Source organism: Seriola dumerili, unplaced genomic scaffold, assembly GCF_002260705.1.
Source record: "Seriola dumerili isolate Sdu_G_001 unplaced genomic scaffold, Sdu_1.0 BDQW01001222.1, whole genome shotgun sequence".
NCBI lineage: Eukaryota > Metazoa > Chordata > Actinopteri > Carangiformes > Carangidae > Seriola > Seriola dumerili.
In genome coordinates, this window is record NW_019175477.1 from 52,840 (window position 1) to 74,808 (window position 21,969).

General features: G+C 40.8%; 1 protein-coding gene across 2 annotated transcripts in view; it reads right to left on the reverse strand.

Annotated features, from left to right (window-relative positions):
- The window catches only part of scube3 (signal peptide, CUB domain and EGF like domain containing 3), a 70,387-nt gene that overhangs the window by 43,437 nt on the left and 4,981 nt on the right, over positions 1-21,969 (reverse strand). For both annotated transcript variants that reach the window (XM_022767593.1, XM_022767592.1), the window contains exons 2-3: positions 8,908-9,030; positions 5,311-5,436 (exon numbers count right to left, since the gene is read on the reverse strand). In XM_022767593.1, the coding sequence (XP_022623314.1) occupies positions 5,311-5,436; positions 8,908-9,030 (249 nt within the window). The remainder of the gene's footprint in view (positions 1-5,310; positions 5,437-8,907; positions 9,031-21,969) is intronic.

The window sequence follows — 21,969 nt, forward strand, 5'->3', positions numbered from 1 at the left end:
ATCCCACTGCTTGGCTTCTGTCTAGATCGGACAGAACTGTCTCTGTCGTCTAGACAGGCCAGAGACAAAGAGGTGAGTGGACGGACTCTGGCCTCTTTGGGCATTTCATTTACAGTAGTTGAGGAGGCTCACACTCTTTAATAAGGCAGCAAATCGGAGCCATGTGCAGCGACAGGCAGCAAAACAGCTGGGGGACTGCAGGGGAACGACCATGCTGCTCTGGTAGATGAACAGGCACTAGCTTGGCTTCACTGAGCATCAGCGAGGAAGGAGTGGCACACTCACAGCCAGCTTCAATTAAAACAAGATCCTTCCACATTTTAAACAGGATTATAGGACTTCCTCTTTCTCTCTGGCGCTTCTGGAGTTCAGTGACAGTGGATTTCTTCAGCCACTTGACTCAACAGTGACCACAGCGCCAGGTTTGAACCCGGCCTGAGGAGAACAACTGCCGCAGAGAGCACAGACGCTGAAACTGGCTTTGTGTTAACAAACCTTCAGCCTGTCAGCTGAGCTTGTATAAATTGATATGTTGCAAGATATCCTGGACTTTCATCTGCAGAACACGCACTCTCTTAAATCATGTGTACGAGCATGAGTGACTGTTGCGGGCGGAAAGCTGATGCATTAATACTTACAGTATTTAGCTGTGAACAATTTATTAGTTCCAGTGCTTCCTGTCTGCCTGAACCACTGTGGCTAATGCAGCTATCTGATTCACATCTGCTAAGCAAACATGAATAAAATCTCTGTTTACTGTAGCGTTTCATTCTTAAATCAGCAGCGAGGTTTGATTTTTATGCTATTACCTAAACAGAGCGAATACAGCTTTGATTGAACTCAGACTTTTTCGACTTTGGGCCCGTCTCCCAGGTAACCATTTTGGTAAATAAGCACAGACTTAGACTCCACGTCCAATCTCTTGCCGAGTTCTTTCCTAAATGAAAAACTATGAGCTAAGATCATGCTAACTGGTTTCTCCAAAACAAGTCTGGAAGTATTTTAAAAACAAAACCCCAGGATAAGTGTTTGGGTGGACAGCCTTATGCCAAGGAGACAAGAGGCCCTGTGCTGACGTCTGACCGCTCCCAGTCTGCTGCATGCTTACATCCCTAAACCCAATCTCAGGCTTGAGTTTCCCCCAAAGCCCTGCCAGTGGGCTCAGCTGGAATTGTTCATTTCATGGTGCATGGGGCTGAACAATCCTGAGAGAAGAGAGAGAGAGAGAGCGTGAGGTTGAGGGTGTGTTGATATAGTCTTCAGGAGACAGCTAATGCACCAATCTCAAATCCGCCCTTAAACTCATCACTCCAGCTCCTCTCCTCTGAACTGTGGAGAGACCCCCGTGCCCAAACCCGATCCGTGCGTGTCACAACAAAAGCAAAGGTGACTGCCCACTGCGGAAAGTGCAGGGTATTTGCATCCGCAGCAGGGAAGTGAGAAGGGTTAGTGCTAAGCCCCAGCAGTGTCTGTACTATCCTGAACCCCTCTGGGTATAATGGGAGAGGAGTTAACCAGATCATCATTGCCCTGACTAAATCCTACATATTCAGGAGTTAAAAGGTGGTAGTTTAAGGCACATCATCCAGGCTAGAATCAAACATTTTCTCCTGAAGTGAAGGGTGCGGAGGTTATCATCACTGCCTTGGAAGAGCAGCCAATGCACTTAAAAGGAATGCATTTAAAAGGCTGCAGAGCGTATCAGCGTGACGCTCTTTGATGACTACTTTTTCCCATCAGAACCTGGTCAATAATACATCAGTCTGAAACCTCCTGTTTGATTAGCCAACCTTGCAACATGACCCCAAAGGACTACAAGAGCAGGGATGCAAGCTCCGCCAGGGGACAACTCAGAGACTTTGGTAGGACTATGGTAGATGATAGATAAAGCTTTTCTATCAGACATTTTCAGGGACACTCTCAATGTGACTGGCAAAAAAAGAAACATCACTGTACAATTACAGCCATTAACATAACAGTGTTAACTGATGTGACCTTTTCTTAGTTGCTACTTCAAAGCTGTTCTTCAAAAGCCCATTTCAAAGCTGTAGTGACATTGCTTTCGTGTTATAGATCATGTTACGTCTTTGGGGAAGGTTAAAGTAAAAGGGCATTCATTTCCCTATAAATTGCACAGGGAATTGAGCTCTGCTGAATCAATACAAACCAAATCAGTGTTGGTCAATAGAAATCAAAGGAACATGGTCTGCTAAGCTTGTGTGTGTTTGTGTGGAGCCCCAAATCAGTTCTCTGGCAATAGGGAGCAACATGTGATGAATGATTGATATAACATGAGAAAACAATGCAATGACAAAAGATTATCTATTACAGTATGGTGGTGCTCTGTGGAACATCTGTAATGTCCATTTCATGCCTGCCTTTGTTTCTTCCACACAGCCACATTAAGACTTGTGGCATTTCCACTTTATGGGAGCATAAGAAATCTCTTTTTTTGTGTGTCTTTTCGCTCCAGATAGAAGTGAAATCTTGTGATTTGTGGTTATAAGGACTGGGAATGTTTGTGCAGATGCTTATGATATTAAGATACTTCAGAGAATTTAACGAACTAGCAATGATAAGAGGGTATTTGGGTTTCTGTCGGACCTCAACCAAAACACATAGGTCATAAATGTGGGGACGGTGGTGCTACAGTGGGGAACTAATAGCCTTCCTGCATCTGGTTTTCATTGTAAAGAGGATGTGTGTTTTGGATTAAATTGACATTGATTCCTCTGTTTTTCCTAAGACTCAAAAAACCCTTTACAGCTTCACCATGAAAGAGGTGTGGTGATTAAATACCATCCCTCCCTCACCTCCGCGAGATAATGGTAATGAAATTTATAAAAGACGTAATCAAGTTCTTATATGCTTCACTTCTTCTCTTCAGTGAGTTTTGTGAGGGTACAATAGCTCCCTGTGAGGTAAATTATACAGTGAGTGACATCTCACTCTGCACAGACAGGAGCAATGTGCTGTGATATTGCATTGCTTCCACCTTGCTGACTCCCTGACATCGTTGTGGGATTTAGGAGACAGACATGGGAGACCTCAGAAACCAGAGCGCCCCCGGTGAGGCGCGCGGAGGCAGCGTTCTGCTTCACGCTCTGCCGCCTTCTGCCACCGCCCAATGTCATTATGCTGCCAACACATCCAATTACAAGGAGCCGTGTGGCACGTGCGACAGCGAGCACACAAAGAGGACATCGACAGGGACGCATGTGCGCCGGCCCAACTCGAGTCCCTGAGCTCACAGTCGCCCCAACACGGGTGTCTACTGGCTAAAGAACAGCCTCAAGACGGACGGGAGCAGGAAGTTATGTTACACACTGGAAATTTATGCTTTAATGTTAGCATGAAAGGAAGAGGAAATAAAATAAAATAACTGGAGCTTTGTGGAAAAACAACACGGGGTAGATCCAAAGAGAAGCACCTTAAAGATCTCAGACTCCAAACTCAGCATGAACTTTTGAGGATCAGGTGAATGTCTCCTCCTCCGCTGCCTTAGGCACATCTGGTCTATAAGGGCTCTGAGGGTTTGACCTTGTCTGGGAACCAGCCTCTTAGGCTCTCTACTCCAGGACCAAGGGGAATAATCTTTTCTCAGGGGCCAAAAAAGAGCTTAAACCTGGAAGAGGAAGCTGGGGCCTTAACATGAAACCTTGGCTCTGCCTCTTCCTCTCCTCTCTTGTGTTTGTGCTGAGGATTATTCCATTAGCAGGCCAGAGCAGGGTCTCAAGGCGGTGGTTGGATTTGTACTTGACAGCTGCATATACACCATTTAGTGCGTCATTATGCCCTGTCGACTGTGCTGAGATTTAAAAAAATATTTACTTGTTTAATAATTAATTGGATTGATATCTTTACAGGAATTTACTTCTAAGACAGATCTGCCCTCTTGTATACAGGTCGTAGAAATAAAATTCGGCAGAAGAAGAAAAAACTCTCTCCGTGTTTGATCATGTGTGTTTCACTATGACAGATTATATCAAAGGGATCGATGGATGCAACTCCATTTGATGCAACAGCAGCAGCCACACAACCATATATTGCGATTACACACCTGCACGCAAGGCAGGAGCTGATCCACGGTAAAGCAAATGATCCACGCACAACTGAATGCTGTTGCTAAATGGCTTGGAAAATAGCCCTGCTTTACACTGATGCGAGAGAGCAAGAGCGAGCAAGAAACAGAGAGTGAAGGAAAGGGGAAGAAGAGAAAGAGACAGAAACACAGCAAGAGTGAAAGAAAGCGAATCCGAGACACGGGTACATCGTCAAGTCAGAACAGGTTCATTATCGATCTGAAGATGGGAGTGTTTTCCATTCCAGTGTACCTTAATCCCAGCATTACATGCAGTTCATCAAGTAAATGTGGGACTGATAGGAGTGTGTTGCCTTGTGGTGCCCGCATGTAACGGCCTTTTCACAGTGAATCGTTGCTAAGTGCCGATAAGATTTTCTGTCATCACTTCAAATGAATGTGATATCTGCTGTAGCAAAGCCGCCTGTTACTTTCCCTCCACAACAAACTCACAGCAGCTACCAGGGTGAGCTGGATTTCAGTATCAAGTGAAACGCATCATGCTGAGGCTGTTAGCAAGAGGGAGACGCTTTCTGAGGAGCAGCATGAGCTCTGACTTGGGGGTTTCATAACAAAACAAAAGGAATTTAAGGTTGGTGGATGGGGGAGAAGGAGCAAGATAGGAAGACAGAATAGGGTGGTGGGGGTGGGGGTGGATGATGTCTGTGTTTAGCAACTCCCAACAGCAGGAAGAGCACTGTTTTCTCCCTTCATTTCATAACCTTTTAGGTGTAATATGTTCTCTGCGAGGCTAATATGAATGGCACACTGGTGAAATATTAAACCATGGGAAAGTACCGTCGGCTGACGGCTCACTCCGAGCTCCCAGCTCAGGGTCAAGCTCTTCATAAATTCACCACTTCTACTCAGACTTATTACAAAAAAGGTCTCCTTTTTCCTTTTAAGAAAACACATTTGGCGGCTACCTGTGAAACGAGGAAATAGCTAATATGTGATGCAGCAGTCTAATAAGAGCTCAGTTCAGGCTCGAAACATATATTACCATCCATGATGTGACGTGAGACATGTGGAGAGAATAATTTATGCAACCACATGGGTTATGTCGGACTGAGTTTGAAATTTGACATATGCAGTTTAATGTATGTGTTCTCCTGACAAAAACCCTTTAACATTTTCCTGCATAATTAACCCAGCTGTGCACGCACGCACGCACGCACGCACACACACACACACACACACACAGTTAAATGCATACATCACATACTCACCTAGACAATTGTGCCCGTCATGTGCCAAGCGGAAGCCATCATAGCATGTGCACCTGTAATTTCCTGGGATGTTAATGCACTCGTGGACACAGCCGCCGTTGTAGTCAGTTGCACACTCATCGACATCTGCAGAGAGATGACACACAGGGATGTGAGCAGGTTCTTCAACAACTTGAAACAATCAAGATCCAGTTAGGGACTGAGGATGTAGAAGCAGTACTAAAGGAATAGCTTGAGATTTTGGGGAAACGCACCTATTTGTTTTCTTGCAAAGAGTTAGATGAGAAGATTGATACCACACTCTCATATCTATCTGTTAAATAAGAAGCTACCACCAGCAGCTGGTTAGATTAGCTTGGCATAAAGATTGGAAACAGGGGGAAATAGGTACCCGGGAAGTATTCGAAGGCAACAAAATCCACCTCGAAAGATCACACCTTAAGACGTGATATCTTGTGTGTTTAATCCATACAAAAACCAAAGAGTAAAAAAAGATCATTAGTTTTACAGGGGGTTAAGTGCAGGACTGCGGCTTGGTCAGCTGAAAAATTGTTCCACATATAAACCCCTTGTTTGTTTGTTTGTTTGGTACAGATTCACTGATGTGGTTTTTACTGAGCTGGTATGTGAATTTTTGGCTCACTGTTCCCAGTCTTGATGCTAAGCTAAGCTAACCAGACGCTTACTGTAACTTCATACTTCATACTTACATACCATACCGTCTTGAGAGTGTTGTTGATCTTCTCACTATCTGTTGAATTATTCCTTTAAAACCTGGGCCTAGTTCAGCCATTTGGTCCAAGTTTTAGAGAAATGAAATCCGTTTTGTTCCATCTCTACTTCCATAAGAGCACTTCGGAGGTAAACAGGGATCTGACATCAGCTGTGGTAATTAATTAGTAGGTTCACCTTTTACTGATGTAGCTTGGATATAAGCCAGAGCTTCACTTATATTGTTTTGTTTTTAAAGCATAATACTGATAGTCAAAATTTTATGCCATATTTAATATCCTAAAATTTGACCACTTTCATGCCAGGACATTGCTTTTTTCCCTTGGAATTTTATTGTTGGCAGGATATAAAAGCATCTGAAACAGCACTTTGTCCAGTATGTGCACCTTTCTACCATGACGCAGCGAATAAAGTCTGTGGTGAAATACAACAATGTCATAATTACTACAAATAACATTCCTAGACAATTAAAGGTAAAAAGGAAATAAGTCTGGAAGGAAAGTTTTAACTACTTTATGCTATGTATGTCATTGGAAAGGAATTTCTATTAAATTAGCACTCACATTATTGACATCATTGACATTACAGACTGATCGGCAGCCAGTGCTTAATAAAAGGTAATTATTGGCCATCAGACAGATGAATCAAACTAACCCCTAAAGTTGATCAGTGCTAGTAGCTAAAACTGAAGCAATGTGACACATAAATGAGAGAGCAGAGGCAGAAAGATAAAGAGAGACTGCAGATTGGCATGACAGCCTGAGTGGAGTTGTCTGTTATGGTTATGATGATGGTTGAGGGGCCCATACTGAGGAGACCTAGACAAGGTGGATTGAGAACACAGAGCACTTCAACTCAGCACTTACTGGCCCATTTAGGGCCGATGATCCTGGATGTTCAGCTCCTCTTTGAGACTGCCTCACTCGGGGCTTAATTGGACTTGACAGCAGAGGGATGGGACTGCAACAAAGAAACACTCTGCTGCTGCTCCCTGCCTCTCCACTTCCCACACATCTCTGTCATTTCCCGATCACAGCACACAATCACTCATCACTTTCCTACTCTACTCTAAACCTGAAAAACATCCTACCACATGTAAATGCAGATGTGATTCTCCTCCAATAGTTCTGAATTTGCTTTTATTCAGTGCTTGTCTCATACTAATGAGTCAACTCCCAAATTTTGTCCGTTTATATCCACTAGACACGGATTTGTCTCATGGTCAAGCTTTTATGTAACTTTTTAGAAACACCAACTATGTAATAGGAAGAATAACAAATATCAAATGAAAGACATTTTATCATACTTTTGCAGGGAAAGAGGATCCTGGCCTTATTTCTGTCACTATTCCTGTTGTTTAAACTAAATCACAAAAGCTGAAAATCAATAGTTTTTTGTTAAAGTTAAAAAAAAAAAAAAAGTGCCAACGCCCTCCCAAAAAAAATCACATCATTCATTTGTGAAGCATTAATAGATAACACATGTTTTAAAAACAATAAACTAATAATAATAAAAGCCAGTATGAAAAACAACTGGAACGGGTGGGAATAAACACAAATCAAATTTATGGAGTCATTAAAATAAAATAAAAAAATAGAAAATTAAATATTAAAAAAAATTAAATGACCTTCAAAAATCCTGTGAATCCTGTAATGATTTATTATCAGGTTTTCCTGGCTGACTTCCCTTAAGAGAAACTTACCTTCACAAACCATAAAGACCTGTACAGTGGAGGACAGATCAAGATGGTCCCATCTGATGACAACATAATGCTTCCACTTATACACACAGATATTGGCAGCAGCTACACTGAACAAAGCCTTTAGATCAACCACTAAAACTTAAAACTCCAATCTGAACCACAGACTGTACATACATGAAAGTTGGTCAAGCGTGACAGCTCTACACAACTTGGAAACATGGGAATGTTTTCTTTTTTATCATTGTCTTCATACTTTCTGCTGTCCCCGTTTAACACAAATATGTGACAGCCAGGTGCACACAGAACTTCTTGTGCATGGACAATGTCAACAGACTGTGCGACAGCATGCTCCTCAAATCGGACCACCAGTTGCTGAAACACTTATCTATTTATTTCTTTTTTTATGAGTGTTGCTTTAGAGTTTTTTGTTTTTTTTTAAACAAGCATATCAGCCTTGAGGAGCCATCAGCTAACCTTCACTTCAATGGAAACCCAATCTTGCACATATTTTACAACAGATTCAATAAAGCAAACTTTTTATAACCTACAGGCAGAAGGCCATGAAAAACACTCGGTCAAGTAAATGAAAGAATAATAATAGTAAGGAAAGAAATGACATTGTGAAATATGGTTTTGTAATAATACTAATAAAAATTGTGGGATATAATGATCCGGAGGCTTTGGGCACATTGAAAAAGGCTAGAAAAACAGACTTGTGTCTGACAGTCTATGAGGCCTGCCTCTGGCTGTGGAAATATCCCTGACTGCTTGGCAGGGCCTCTGACTGCCATTTCAGTCGCTATCTTAATTCTCTCCTCTAACATGTGCAGGAAATTTACTGCTTCATTTCATCTTGTCACAAAGGAGCACTCTGCACCTGGCTCTCCCCTCTCTCCGTCCGCTGCTCGCTCTCATCTCTCCTCCCTCTTCAGGAGAGTCTTAAAGCTAATGAGTTATGTTGAGTGAGACAGAAGCTCTTATCAAGCCTGTCACTGGCCCAGGGGCTTACGTTCATAGAGAGATACGGCACATCAACATGAGAAATGTGGCTTTTACTTCAGTGTACTGTAAAACTCCTGCCCATGCACCGGCAGAAGGGAAGAGAAAGTCTGTGCCTCCAACCACAGGTGAAAACGAGCGCATTAATCCAATCAGACTTTTACCTTCACAATGTTTGCCATCCCCTTTATAGCCTGACTTGCAGATACATTTGTATGACTTCAGGGTGTTCTGGCAGATGGCATCGATGCTGCAGTTGTCAAGCGCCTCTGCACACTCGTCCACATCTACAAAGGAGGAAAGAAGAGGGAGGGGGCGGTTAGTTGATGGAGCTGAAACCGCCTTGATACCAGTGTCACGTACATACCAGAAATAATAGTTATTTTCTGAATGTCAAACACAATGTAATTGATTGTGCTAACATTTGACCACTCTGACTGAAAGACCAAATACAAAGACACACAAATTGACAAAAGTAAAAATTAATAAGAAGATTCATATGAATCCTATTGCCATAATTTTGAGTTTAATTTGATAAATTGGTGCCATTTTCAACTAGGTTTGTTCCAAAATGACAAACCGTCTCTTATTTGTAATCACAAGTAAATATCCACTTATTGATTGTGCTGCAGTGACCTTTAACTGATGAACTGGACATTTGGCTCTTAAAAAACGCTCATGGAATTTTGAATGTTTGACTTTTTATGAAAAAAAGAAATATCTTAGAGTCTGAGTAATACATGAATATAAATTATAAATTATTAAAACAACCACAGTGAACCACAATATCCCATGTTCATGTCCTTTGCTGGATTCTTTCTCTCTGTCCCTTTATTTTTCTGTCATCTCTCCAATCCATTAAATAAAGACTGCCCAAAAAATAATTATGAAAAAACAATAAAGTCTTGAAAATTGGCATTTGACTAACAGCCTTAGTTGGGCTAAAAAGAAAACAAGATAACAGCATAATAAAATTTGCTCTGAAGACAAAGTACAACTTAGGCTGATTAACTTTGAGTCATTAATTTAAAAAGCATCTGGTCAAAACGTATCGGACAAATTGAAATTTCGATAGTGGCACTAGAAGTCAATTCAAGAAAATTCTTACTAAGGGGAACATAAATGTCAGTATTGAATTTTATGGCAATCCAGGCAATATCTGTTGAGACATTTCAATAAAACAAAAAATGTTAATGTTAGTGCGGCACTACATGAGAAGTCAGGGCATCGCAAAAGGCAATAGGATTTATCCTCTGGACATTATCAAAGTCTGTACAAAATTTCATGGTAAAGTAATTCATCAAATATTTGTTGACATATTCCAGTCTGGAGCAAAGTGAGGGGCCAGCCAACTGACTCACAATGTCATCCCTAAAGCCTTTTTGTTAGCATGGAAAAAAAAAAAAAAAAAAAATCAGTAAAAATGTGCCTTTTCACAAGGAGCATTCATTGGACAAATTTTCAGTTTTCAACATGTAATGTTTTGCATGAACTTCAATCAAAGAAGAATGTCAAATCCCAGACTAACCACATGGATTTACACCTAGCTAGCACGTCTCTCCCTGAATATCTGATGCGGGCAGAGATGAAATAGGATAAACGGTAACTGTTGTGTAACTGCAGCATTGAGTTTGAATTATAAAGGAAAGAATCTTAAAAGATAAGAACGGAAATGGATTTAACCAGAAGTATGATCAGGTTTGCCTCATGGAGCCCCTAATCCCACCAAATCCCAGTTAACTAGCCCAGGTGTTTAGGATTACCCCCCTGCACACAGGGGAAGGGCAGCTTAACAAGGTTTACATAGCTTCTAGTATCCACTCTTATCACAAACCCTCTGCAGGAGCTGGCTGATCCCACTGGGAAATGACCTGCAACCTAAACCCCTGAGCTTAGCATATTGCCTATATCTGCCTGTTCCTGGAGGACATGAGATCTTCTGTGGAAAGGAGGACAATGACAGTGCAGAATTCACAAAAGTTTGTGCAAAGTTTGTATCACAAGACCAAATCTAATACACCCATGACAACACCTTCAGGCAAACACAGTGGAAACATCACAATAGCAGGTTACTAATGCTGGTATTACTCCAGGAAGAACACAAAGCTGTCTTTAGTTGGAGAGTCACGTACACATACTCATCCTGCTATTATGCAAGCTCAACAAAAAGTTTGCAGATGCAGTTTCCAGTGATACCTGATGACTGTGTAAAAACCATTAATCTGACTCAAGGTTAGGTTTGATAAGACTGACAGCCTGTAGCAACGCCACTGGCTCTGCGAGCCTGTACTTAAGACACGGAGGTGCTTTGAGTTTGGATGCTAACATGCTCACAATGGCAACAGAGAGCTGAAGAGAAAATAGAACTTTCAGTTCGGGTCCCAGAAGTAATAAAATCCCTAATAAAAAAGGGAAATTTGTAATAACGCAAATACCTAAAACAGTCTTGCCAAGCATATTACAATTCAAACTGAGGGGGACAATTAATGTATGCACCAAATTTCATGTTAATCCATCCAACACTTCTCCAAACATTTTTAATTAAAAAAACAAAAATGTCAAATTCATGGTGGCGCTAGAGGAAAAGTCGGGGATCACAAAGCCATTTAGTGATGCAGGAGCTCCTCAAACCCTCTATTGATTTGTATTATGTGAAAACAATATGAATTCACCTGAGGAGCAGTCTGGGTCCTTTCTCCTTACAGTCCATCTTCCAGAATAAGAGCATGACAGGCCGTGTGAGGAAGTGTTTTTCAATAGAGGATGTATTAATCACAACAAAATATCTGTCTTATTGTCAGGTTTCTTTGTGCCAAGTCTCTCTGGTAATTAATATTCATTATGACAGAAACTCAAAGAATCCCTCTTTTCATCTTGTTATTAATGTTTCCATCTGGAGCATCAGTTCACTTTATCTTTCCAGTCTGCAAGGTTGTCAACTCTCGCACTTTTACTTTGAGACACACACAAACACACTCTTAGGCTCGCACACTCCCATTTTTCAAACACGCCTGAAGTTGGAAACTGCATTTACAATTCAAAGATTAACAGCACAACACATCAACTGTCAGCACATCAGTTTAACCTGTATAGCTGTGATATTTATATCTGTATACAGTATATATGTGTGAGTGTGTGTGTGTGTGTGTGTGTGTGTAGTGCAGGAAAACGTCACTTGTGTATTTTTTTTCACTATAACTCTCAAATTTGCATCCAAAACAGGTTGATACTGTCGTCGCTTCAGGCCATTGTTGAGTGCAAAAGCGCAGCTCTAGATATTGAGCTGTAAGTATCTCCACTGTTGGTAAGTGCCATGTTGTGATACATAATAACATCAGTAGAAATTATGACAGAGAGAAGCTTGCTGTGAATTTCATGTTGTAAAACAAACAAAACAGAGTCTATGTTTGGTAAAACCATCTACACCGGTGACATTATGTGACTGTGCTAAGGCTGTTCCCTCCTCAAAAGTTTCCTTTGAGCAGTTGGCAATTAACTACAACTTTAATAACTTTAACTTTATTTGCATCTTTGTGCAAATATTACTCACAACCTATCCTCTGTAGCATGGCACAGTTAAAGCACAAGCTAAGATTTCACTAACAATGAATATCGACATATGAAAAATAACTTAACAGCCTGTGCAAACTGTTTTCCTACAGTGAGCAAACTATTTACCGAGATCCGGAAATTAACTTGGACTCAGACAGACATATAATGGACACTAATGTCAAATGAACTCATAAGACTTCCACGTTCCCATCGCCCTTGGTGTGAGCTCCACAAAATGAAATAAATACAAATGAAGAAATCCTGGCCCACAAACTACACTCATCCATGTCTGTCAAAACATTGTTTAAAAAATCCACCCATAAAAGTTACTGGGAGCGTTCCAATGGACACATGGACAACAAAAGCTAAACTGACTGGTCTTGTTGGAAACCCAAACTGACTTTGCCATGGAAATAAACATGTCAGAATCAATAGACCCTTCGCTTCAGTTCAGAGGACGCTCCTCTAAGAGCTTGAGAAAAAAAGAAAACATGCAGCATTTTCAGTAATGCTGCCCTGGTAATTGACTCATGCCAGAGATGAAAAGATTGTGTTTTTCATTGAGAGTTTCTTTCATTCTTTTGTGCTGAGGAATCACAGTTGTTGGGAACAAGTTAAGGCAGCAGAGGATGAAACCGGCGCTTTGAGACAAGGATGAATAAACAAAGTCAAAACAACAAATCCAAAGAAGAAAGATGTTGGGCAATGCTCAGATGTTTAAACATTTTACTGCGGGGAATGTGTCATTTTGAATATTGCTGCTGCTGTGGCTCTCCTCTGGTTCATGCACTTGAGCATATTAAAGCCACAAATAGCTTGAGCCTGTGTTTAAACCCACTGACATTCTTGGAATATTGAATATTGAATTCGATGATTTTGTTGGATGAAACCATGTCGCGCAGTAATGAAGCAGGTTTTCGTTCTCCTGAAACCAATTTACATCATGCTCCATTGTATGCTCAATAAAACTTTCAATTTTGCAGTATGTCAAACATCTAAATCCCTCAATGAATTGTTGCATGTTCTTGCCTCAGCAAAGCAAACTTTTCATTTTCGGGGGCTGGAGTTAGCGGGGATGCAGGCCTAAGTGGGCATATAAAAGGGATTTATTATAATTGTATTAAATTTGCTGGATAAAACGTCCTTATTCCTTCAGAGGTGGTGATTAGGAAAGTTACTCTGAAAAGCCATTCGTCCATTTATTCCAAAGCAGTCCCCACATGTAAGTCAGAGCTGCCAGCTAAGGGCTGCTGGCTGTGGAGGTGAGACCTTGTCAGAGGTGCTTTCCTCTCTGATTTATTGGAAGGCCCTGGGATAAGCAGTGTATTTAGCTGGGCCAACTCGAGGGGGTGTTTGCAGGAATAAGACTCAGAGGGGAGAGCGCGAGTGTGTGGGAGAAGGTGTGTAGTTCAAACATAGGGTAATGTTTACTTTGAGTGTTGAGACCCTTGCTGTTTGCTTTGCCCCAACCCACCGCCCCACCTCCACTCCCTCTAACCCATCACCTCTCCTTCAGATACAGAAATAGACTTGAGTGTAGCTGGGACACCCATAGGTGTAGCTTTACTCGCACCGCCTGCAGCCAACTCCAAAATAATTGTCAAAAATATGGACCAAGTGATGCATTCAGTCAGTGAGAGCAATAAAATATTCAGCTGCGTTTTTCCTGACAGAATGACTGGGTGCAACATTTGAACATCTGCGGTTACGCATTAGAGACAAAACACTCTTTCTTGACAAAGACATTTTCAGAAGAAATCCTTCATTTTCATGAGCCCCTTGTGGCAGAGAGGAAGGGTGCTGGGTTCAATTCCATAAAAAGGTGTTCTTGGGATCACAGTGTTTGTCATACTATGTATAATTACAAAGGAACAAGTATTGTAATTATCCATCTTAGAACCACACTTACACTATACTTAGGGTTGCGGTTGAGCAGGATGGGGTTAAGGTCAGGATAATTACTTTATGTACAGAGCAGCAGAGTCTAAATAGCTATACTGTATGAATGCAAACAGTAACACCTCTTTTGTCTTTTTGTTGTAAATGATCTGTATGATGTTGAATTCTAACAACTTCCATTTGTTGTAAAGCAAAACAACAGGTCTGGAAATGTGACTAATTTCCTCTGGATTCATTTTGGGTCATTGGAAACACAGCAAAGTCTGTCCAATGCAACAGAAAATGGAAATTTGAAAAGAATGATCTTTTCCTGTGTTTCTGTAAACGACAGTACAAAAAAGCATTATCCACACACTTAAAAGATCCGCTCCGGACAAATAAAAATCCTACATTGAATCTGTTTTTTTCTCACAGAAGCTAAACATTGTTAAAATGACATTCACTTTACCTCCCTCATGAAAGAAATCCAATGTCACTGATTTCAGAAGTTCACCTACAACACACAAGATGTCTCCAGCTTCACCGAAAAAGTCAATTCTCTGTGTGTGTGTGTTTCCACGTCACGTTTGCGTAAGTTGCATATTGAACCACACTTATGATGCTACATAATTATACTCGTATGTGCATACAGCAAACTCAGACTTGAGGTGAGCACAGAGAAACTTTCCACCTTCAGAGGACGAACGTGACAGAAGCCTTTTAGTGTTGAGCTTTCCACATCTACATCGTTCTGCACAGTGACGCCCAAACATCCAAGAGAGGCAACAATAAGCAAAACACATTTTTGAATGGAGGGGGAAATTAGCACATTTATACCAATAATGTCCACATATACAGCCATAATGCTGCTGTGTGTTTGAATCAAAATCAAAACTGAATGTTTTTTTTTTTTTTTTTTTTTTAAAAAAGCAGTGTACAGTATACATACGTACTGTATATGTAAAACACGTCACATCCAAATTGCCAAACTGCATATGTAGACATCCTGTGCTGTTTATAGTACACATTAATGTAATGTGATGTGAGCCTTTCCTTTAATCTGGGGCCCTGAGAGGAAGTGAGGACGAGGTTGTGGAGAGGACAGGAACTATGGCCGGTTGTCGCAACATTATCACAGCACCCTGTGAAAATGTCATGGATTTTCAAGTTGTGCAGGGCTTGAGACCAGCAACCCCCCCCCCCCCCCCCCCCCAAAAAAAAGTGGTTTTGATGAAATGCAGACGTCAACATTAACACAAAATTTAGCATCTCACCCCCTCTCCTGCCCATATCCTCTAATGAAGGGACACAGTGTTGGCTGTCCAGCAAGGCTCTAAAAAGTTGTGAATAAAAATATCAACTGCTTCCATTCGGGATATTTACTCTCATCCTTCACACACTCTAAATGTTTAGGAATCATGACCACTGACTGATGCCGTGCTTTCAAAAACTGTGATCACAACTTCAAAACCCTGGGTCCCTCCCTGCTTATGTCCACCAACCATGAAGCCTCAGATGGATCTGAGGGCAACAGGAAAATGAACAGGAACATGCAAGCTGAGCTTCAGGAGAGCAATATTATGTTAACAAGTCCAAAGACATTAACTGTGTCTAATCTATGGCTTTACCTTGTTTATACCTAGCCATGTTTTCCTTTTTATTACTTTGTCATTACATCTAATCTATGCCAATTAGTTGTATGAAACAATGACAGCAATGATTGACCTTTGTAGGGTTGTTACATTACTTAAAGGTGCATTCTGCCAAATTTACACATTCATTTCAGTTTACTTGTCACAGGGATTACCGCTCCGTGAATCCGTGAAAACAGTAATAGTATAACGTCCTTGAGGGAGTTTCCCAAGAAGTGAAAAAAAATTAACCCTTATTGATGTCATAGTGATGTCATCAGGGTCATCTTGGCTTGGCCTGCGTTACAAACTGGAGCTGTGGGCTCTGAAAGGAGGTGTCATTTAGGAGGCAAGGAGGGCCAAAGGAAAGATGCTACTAAACTGCATTATGGGAATTGTAAGATTTAGTGTTTTTGAAGTTTGCTGCAAGAATTTTTTTTCCATTCTTTTTTTAACAGTTTCTGTTGAGTCCCCTAACTTTGTAGAAGTGTAACACTAAATCACAGCAATTTAAGAACATTTTATTACCCCTTTATTCTATAAATCAATCGTTTGGTCTATAAAATATTAGAAAATGGTAAAAAATTCCTCTCACCTAAGGCATTATATGACTTCATTACTACAGCTCTGATTTAACCTGCAATAATAAGTTTCCATGTGCTAATTTTGTCCAAAATAAATTATCTAGGGCACAATAAAGTTGTCATTTGTACAATCATCCATCACTTCATTTTAATCAAAACCAGTGCCAAAGCCCCATCTATATTCAACCAAATGTTATGTTTTGGTGCACACATAGTCACTGAACTAGTTTCCTCTCTGAGGATCAATAAAGTAATCTAATCTAAATATTTATTATATACCTTTTTAATTTCAAAGACTTTTAAAAGTGAAAGTTACGGAAGCAAATAATGACCCTGTAATATTATTTACTTTGTTTTGTTAAGTTTCCAAGATTTAGCTCAGCATCTTCAGTCCAACATAATAATCCACTCCTTCAATTCTTTATTCCACAACTGTCTGATTCTGTGTTACGCAAACGCTGATATATAATGCATGTGTATTTGGGATGTCCTTATTACAACAGCTTGACTAGCTTGAGCCAACACATACAAGATCCTGGTGTCCACTTCTTCAATCTGTTAACACCTTTGTGAGCCTTTTATAGTGTGTGTGCTTTCCAACAACAGTGACAGCGATGAGCCTGGAGACTGCAGAGTAAAGAGCAAGTGGACTCACCTCGTGTCATTTATAAAACATCTCTAGAGGTAGCTCAGACTCAAGCTCTGCGAATAAATAAATAATGGCCATTCTCTGTGATTTTGATCATAGACCAAGCATCTGGTGCTGTGCCTTGCCTTTAGCATGTGTGGCCTTAATAGACTATGACTCACAGACCTCCGGACCACCTCCAGAAGGAAAACACTTATTACAGTAATTAAGTGAATCATAGAGTAATACTAGGCGAGCACAGAGAGTGGCTGACATGACACACTCTAAGTGTCGGAGGTCTAATTCATACCACTCTGAATAATTGAGCATAACTTGTAACCATTTCCCATTAGGAGCCGAAGTGACAAGCAATTCATTTGTACCTTTCAAGGGAGTTTTCATCCTTCTTGGCATGTGTCCTTCACTGTTAATGACTTCTTGGCCTCATGCAGCATATTTTATATGTGGGAAGGGTGGCACTTAGTCCAGCTGTGTACCTTATATTTATACAACCAGAGCTAACTGACATGACACTCTCCCCTCTGCACACAGCAATTACATTCATTGGTGGTTGCTTTAGCCAGATACAGTACCAACTATAAAGATGGCAACATAGCAATTACAGCACAAGTGTGATATTTTTAGATGTTTCCTGTCAAACTGAGGTATAAAGTGAATGGTTCTCTGTGTAAGCTGTGAAGCAGACATTAACTACTAAAGCTCAGAAAAGTGAAGTGCAGTGGGCTGGAAGTGACTGGACATGTGCTTCATTTAAATGCTGAGAGACAGCACAATCACTTCATGCCAACATTTCACTTAAATGGATATAACAAGTGTTAAGGGGCGTGTCAAAAACTGTTTGTACTGTATTTTGACCAGACTGAGTAAGGGGACACCGCAGCAGAAAATATAAAATCTGGAGAGGTTTACCTTTACATATGGAGGCATAAACCCAAGGGTCAATATGGGACAGTTGATTTTTCACAGTAAACACAAAATTATCTCGCTCAAAACTGATTGTGCACTCAGCTGAAAGATTTACAAGTATTTTCATAGCAGACAATGTGAGATTGAATGAGAAGAGTGAATCAACAGCCAATTGTTGGATTAAAATCTCCAACTAATGATTCGTTTCATTATTGAGTAATGTATCTATAATTTTCTCAATTAATCATTTTGTCTATAGAATAAAATATAATATATAAAAACTGAAATCTTAATAAAAAATAACCAACAGTGAAAAAACCCAAAGACTGAAAATCAAAATCACACATGACAAAGAAAAGCATCAAATCCTCACATTTAAAAAAGTGAAACCAGCATAAGCCTCACAATTCTTCTGCATGGCAAATAAATAGTTGTTGTTTCAGCTATGCGATTATGATTATTGTGATGATTTTTATTATCATTGCTGAAAAGTACAATAAATGTTATGCAGTCACAGTGGACATTACATTTACCTCTCAACTTGTCACTCAACCTGATGCATATTTTTCCCAAAAACTTGCTTGTGTATCATCACTGGGATTTAAATTCAAAGTGTACCCTGCAGCTAATCAGTGCAGCACCATGTCATGTCTGCCAACTCTAAATAGGCTTATATAATTACAAAAATATAATTGTGTTGACATTTTTTTTTTCATAAAAAAGTTGGCTCAGGCTAATATTCCTACTCTCACATTTTCACCAACAGATGGATCTTATTAAATTTGAAATTCCATTTTCCCACCTACCCATGTTCTCATCAGTGTAAAGCAATATGTAAAAATGCAATCTGCGATATCCTAGCAATATTTCACATACCTGGGCAATGGAAATACCCAATGTAAACTTGTGAATGACTATACTATATTGTACTATATTGTACAACAGTATATCAGGTGCTGTGATCGTCACAGAAAATTACAGGAAGGACTGAATGCCTGTAGAGCTGCAATGATTAGTTGAATAATTGATTAGTTGATCAACAAAATTAATCGGCATTCTAAGTCTTCTGTGATAATAAAGTGGACATCTTTGGGTTTTGGACTGTAGGTCGAACAAAACAAGACATTTTAGGATGTTGGCTCTCTTCTTCTATTTGCTGCCATTTTATAGAAAATAAGAAAATAATCTGTAGAGTAATCGATGATGAAAATTATTGTTAGTTGCAGCCCATAAATGCCTGTATGATGGAAAGCTATAACGATTTAATACAAAAGAGACATGAACAGTACTTGCCATTAATCAGCACAATAAGCTATCACAGACTGCAATAAATATAAATGTCTGGAGTTCACCAGAGGTGATTAAACACTGCAGAGGGTCATATGGTTTTTCCTGTGCCTCTGTCCATTGAGGAAGTCTCAAATTCATCAGTGAAGTCATCCCTCTTTCTACCCAGAATGCATTGGCCAGAGCCCACCACATAAATAACTTGCCTTTTTTTCATCTGGATTCCTTGATGTATTAGGTTGGATTTTTCCATTACTAAGCAGAATAAGAGCATTTCCTTTCACTTCCAGCAGTCTCTAAAGCTGGAGCTCACCATCAGGAATGTAAACACACGCAGTCTGTAAACAAGGCTCTCTCTGACCCCCAACCCCCCTCCGACAACGCTGACCACCGCAGACCAGCCTAATGATGTCCCTCGCTGACCCCCCCAAACTCTCAAAGAGAGACGCAGCCCCATTATTCAGCCAAGAGGTCACAGGAGGGAGCAGGAAAGAGGGCGAAAGAGAAGAAACGATGGTGTAGAGTCAGTCATGGGCCTAAAAAAAGTACAGAGATTGAGGTGACCGTCCCACTGATATCTTCTCCTGAATCACACTATCCCCAACCAGCGAGTAATGGAACAGAAAAACAAATGTAGGCTCTGTGGTGGGGGGTTAGAGGATTAATGATCTCAGAGCCACTGCAGCCAGCTGTGGGACAGCACTGAGGCTCCTCAGCGAGCCATCAGCGCTTGTGAGGGGGGCTCTAGAGGTGAGCACAAGAGTGTGGGGTCAGAGTGTCGTCGACACTGACTCCATCCTCCCCCGAAACCAACAGGGATGTTGTCAGCACAGCGCCGCATCTGCACAGAGAACAAAGGCCACTGACAGGGTGAGAGGGAAAGAGAAGGAAGAGATGGAAGTGGGAGAGAGAGTTTTCTAATTTTAACCACAATGCCACAGTTGAGAGAAGCATCACAGGCCTCATTTGGAACATATTGTTCAGATTAAAGCCTTGATAAATAAACAAGCTGCATACAAGCTCTGCACTCCTTTCTCCTGAGTGTGAGGGTTCGAATATTCCTTACTGAACTCTGGTGCGGCATACAAAGCAGTTGTCCTGGTGTTCTCAGGAAAGTTTGGGTAATTTACATTTGATTTTTTTCCCCTATCCTCTGTTGCACTGAAAGCTACAGCTTTGTCAGCCCTGCAACCATACTAAATGAGGTGACAAATGGTGGTCACAAGGGCCTCGCTTGCTGCTGATAAAGTGAATTTCTGTTCGAGGAAGGAAGAAAAGGTACCATGACACAGGGATCGCAACAGCTGATGGGGTCCCCTGGGGAGCAACAGGGAATCTGCAATGTCCAACGGTTAAGATTTTGTTTGGCTGTGACCTAACATTCGTACTGCATTCAAAATCTGGAAGTCAGTGTAATGGTTTAAATTCAGCATATGTTTTCTGTCAAGGAGTTATATGAGGAGATTGATACCACTCTCATCTGTTTCTGTTAAATATGAAGCTATCCCCAGCAGTTGGTTAGCTTAGCATGAACACTGGAAACAGGGGGAAATATGTACCCGGGATCTACTCAAAGATAACAAAATCCATCTAAAAGCATCTCTAAAGCTCACAAATTTACATGAGACATCTTGTGTGTTTAACCCATACAAAAACCAAAATGTAAAAACATAGTCTTATGGTTTCACAGGGGGTTAAGTGCAGGATTGTGTCCTTGCCAGCCAAAACATAGTTCCACATAGAAACCCCTCTAAAAGCACAAGTTGTTGCATGTTTTTTGTGGTATATTCAAAAAACAAGATATAACAGAGCAACAAGTCCTCCAACCTGAACAACCATATGGGTCGTTTTTTTTAAACCCGACCCATGGGAGTGTCTCCTGAGACAGTGCCCCTACGGCAGCATGCGTACCAGACCTCGGTTGTCATGGTTACAATAATAAACACACAGACTGTACCAAAAGCGGAGTACCTACCCTTGTCTCCATGGTTACTATAATAAAGGCCATGGCTTGGTTAGGTTTAGGCACTAAAACTACTTGGTTAGGTTGAGGAGAAGATCGTCATTTGGGTTAAAATAAGTACTTCCTCAACATAAGTATAACAACGGAATAACAACGTTGGTAACTTTGTCGAATGGTCATGGATAATAGAAAAAACATAAACCACTGGTTTCATACGGGAATCGAACACCGCTCTCCAGTGTTGTATTCCTGTGTTTTGTTGACCCATCCAACCACCCCAAACCTCCTCCTGATGCAGACTTTGTTGCTTTTTATACTATGTCACCGCACTTTTCCCTTTCCTCCTGTCATAGCTACTATGGCCACAAGATGTCACTTAACAACAAATGTAACTATGGGTCTAATGACCTGCTGCACAAACAACCTATGGGTTTGTTTTTTACATGAGGAATGTCTAACAGAGCTTTAGAGATGCTGGTAGGTGAATTTTTGGCTCGCTGTTTTCCCATGTTCAGTCTTGATGCTAAGCTAAGCTAACCAGACGCTTGCTATAGCTTCATACTTTCATACCATACAGTCTTGAGAGTGGTATTGATCTTCGCATATATCTGTCGAACTATGCCTTTAAGACCCGAGTTCAGCCGTTTGGTCCAGTTTTAAATAAATGAAATCTGTTTTGTTCCATCTCTACTTCCATAAGAGCACTTCAGAGGTAAACAGGGATCTGGCAACAGCTGTGGTGATTAGTAAGTTCACATCTTACTGATGTAGCTTGG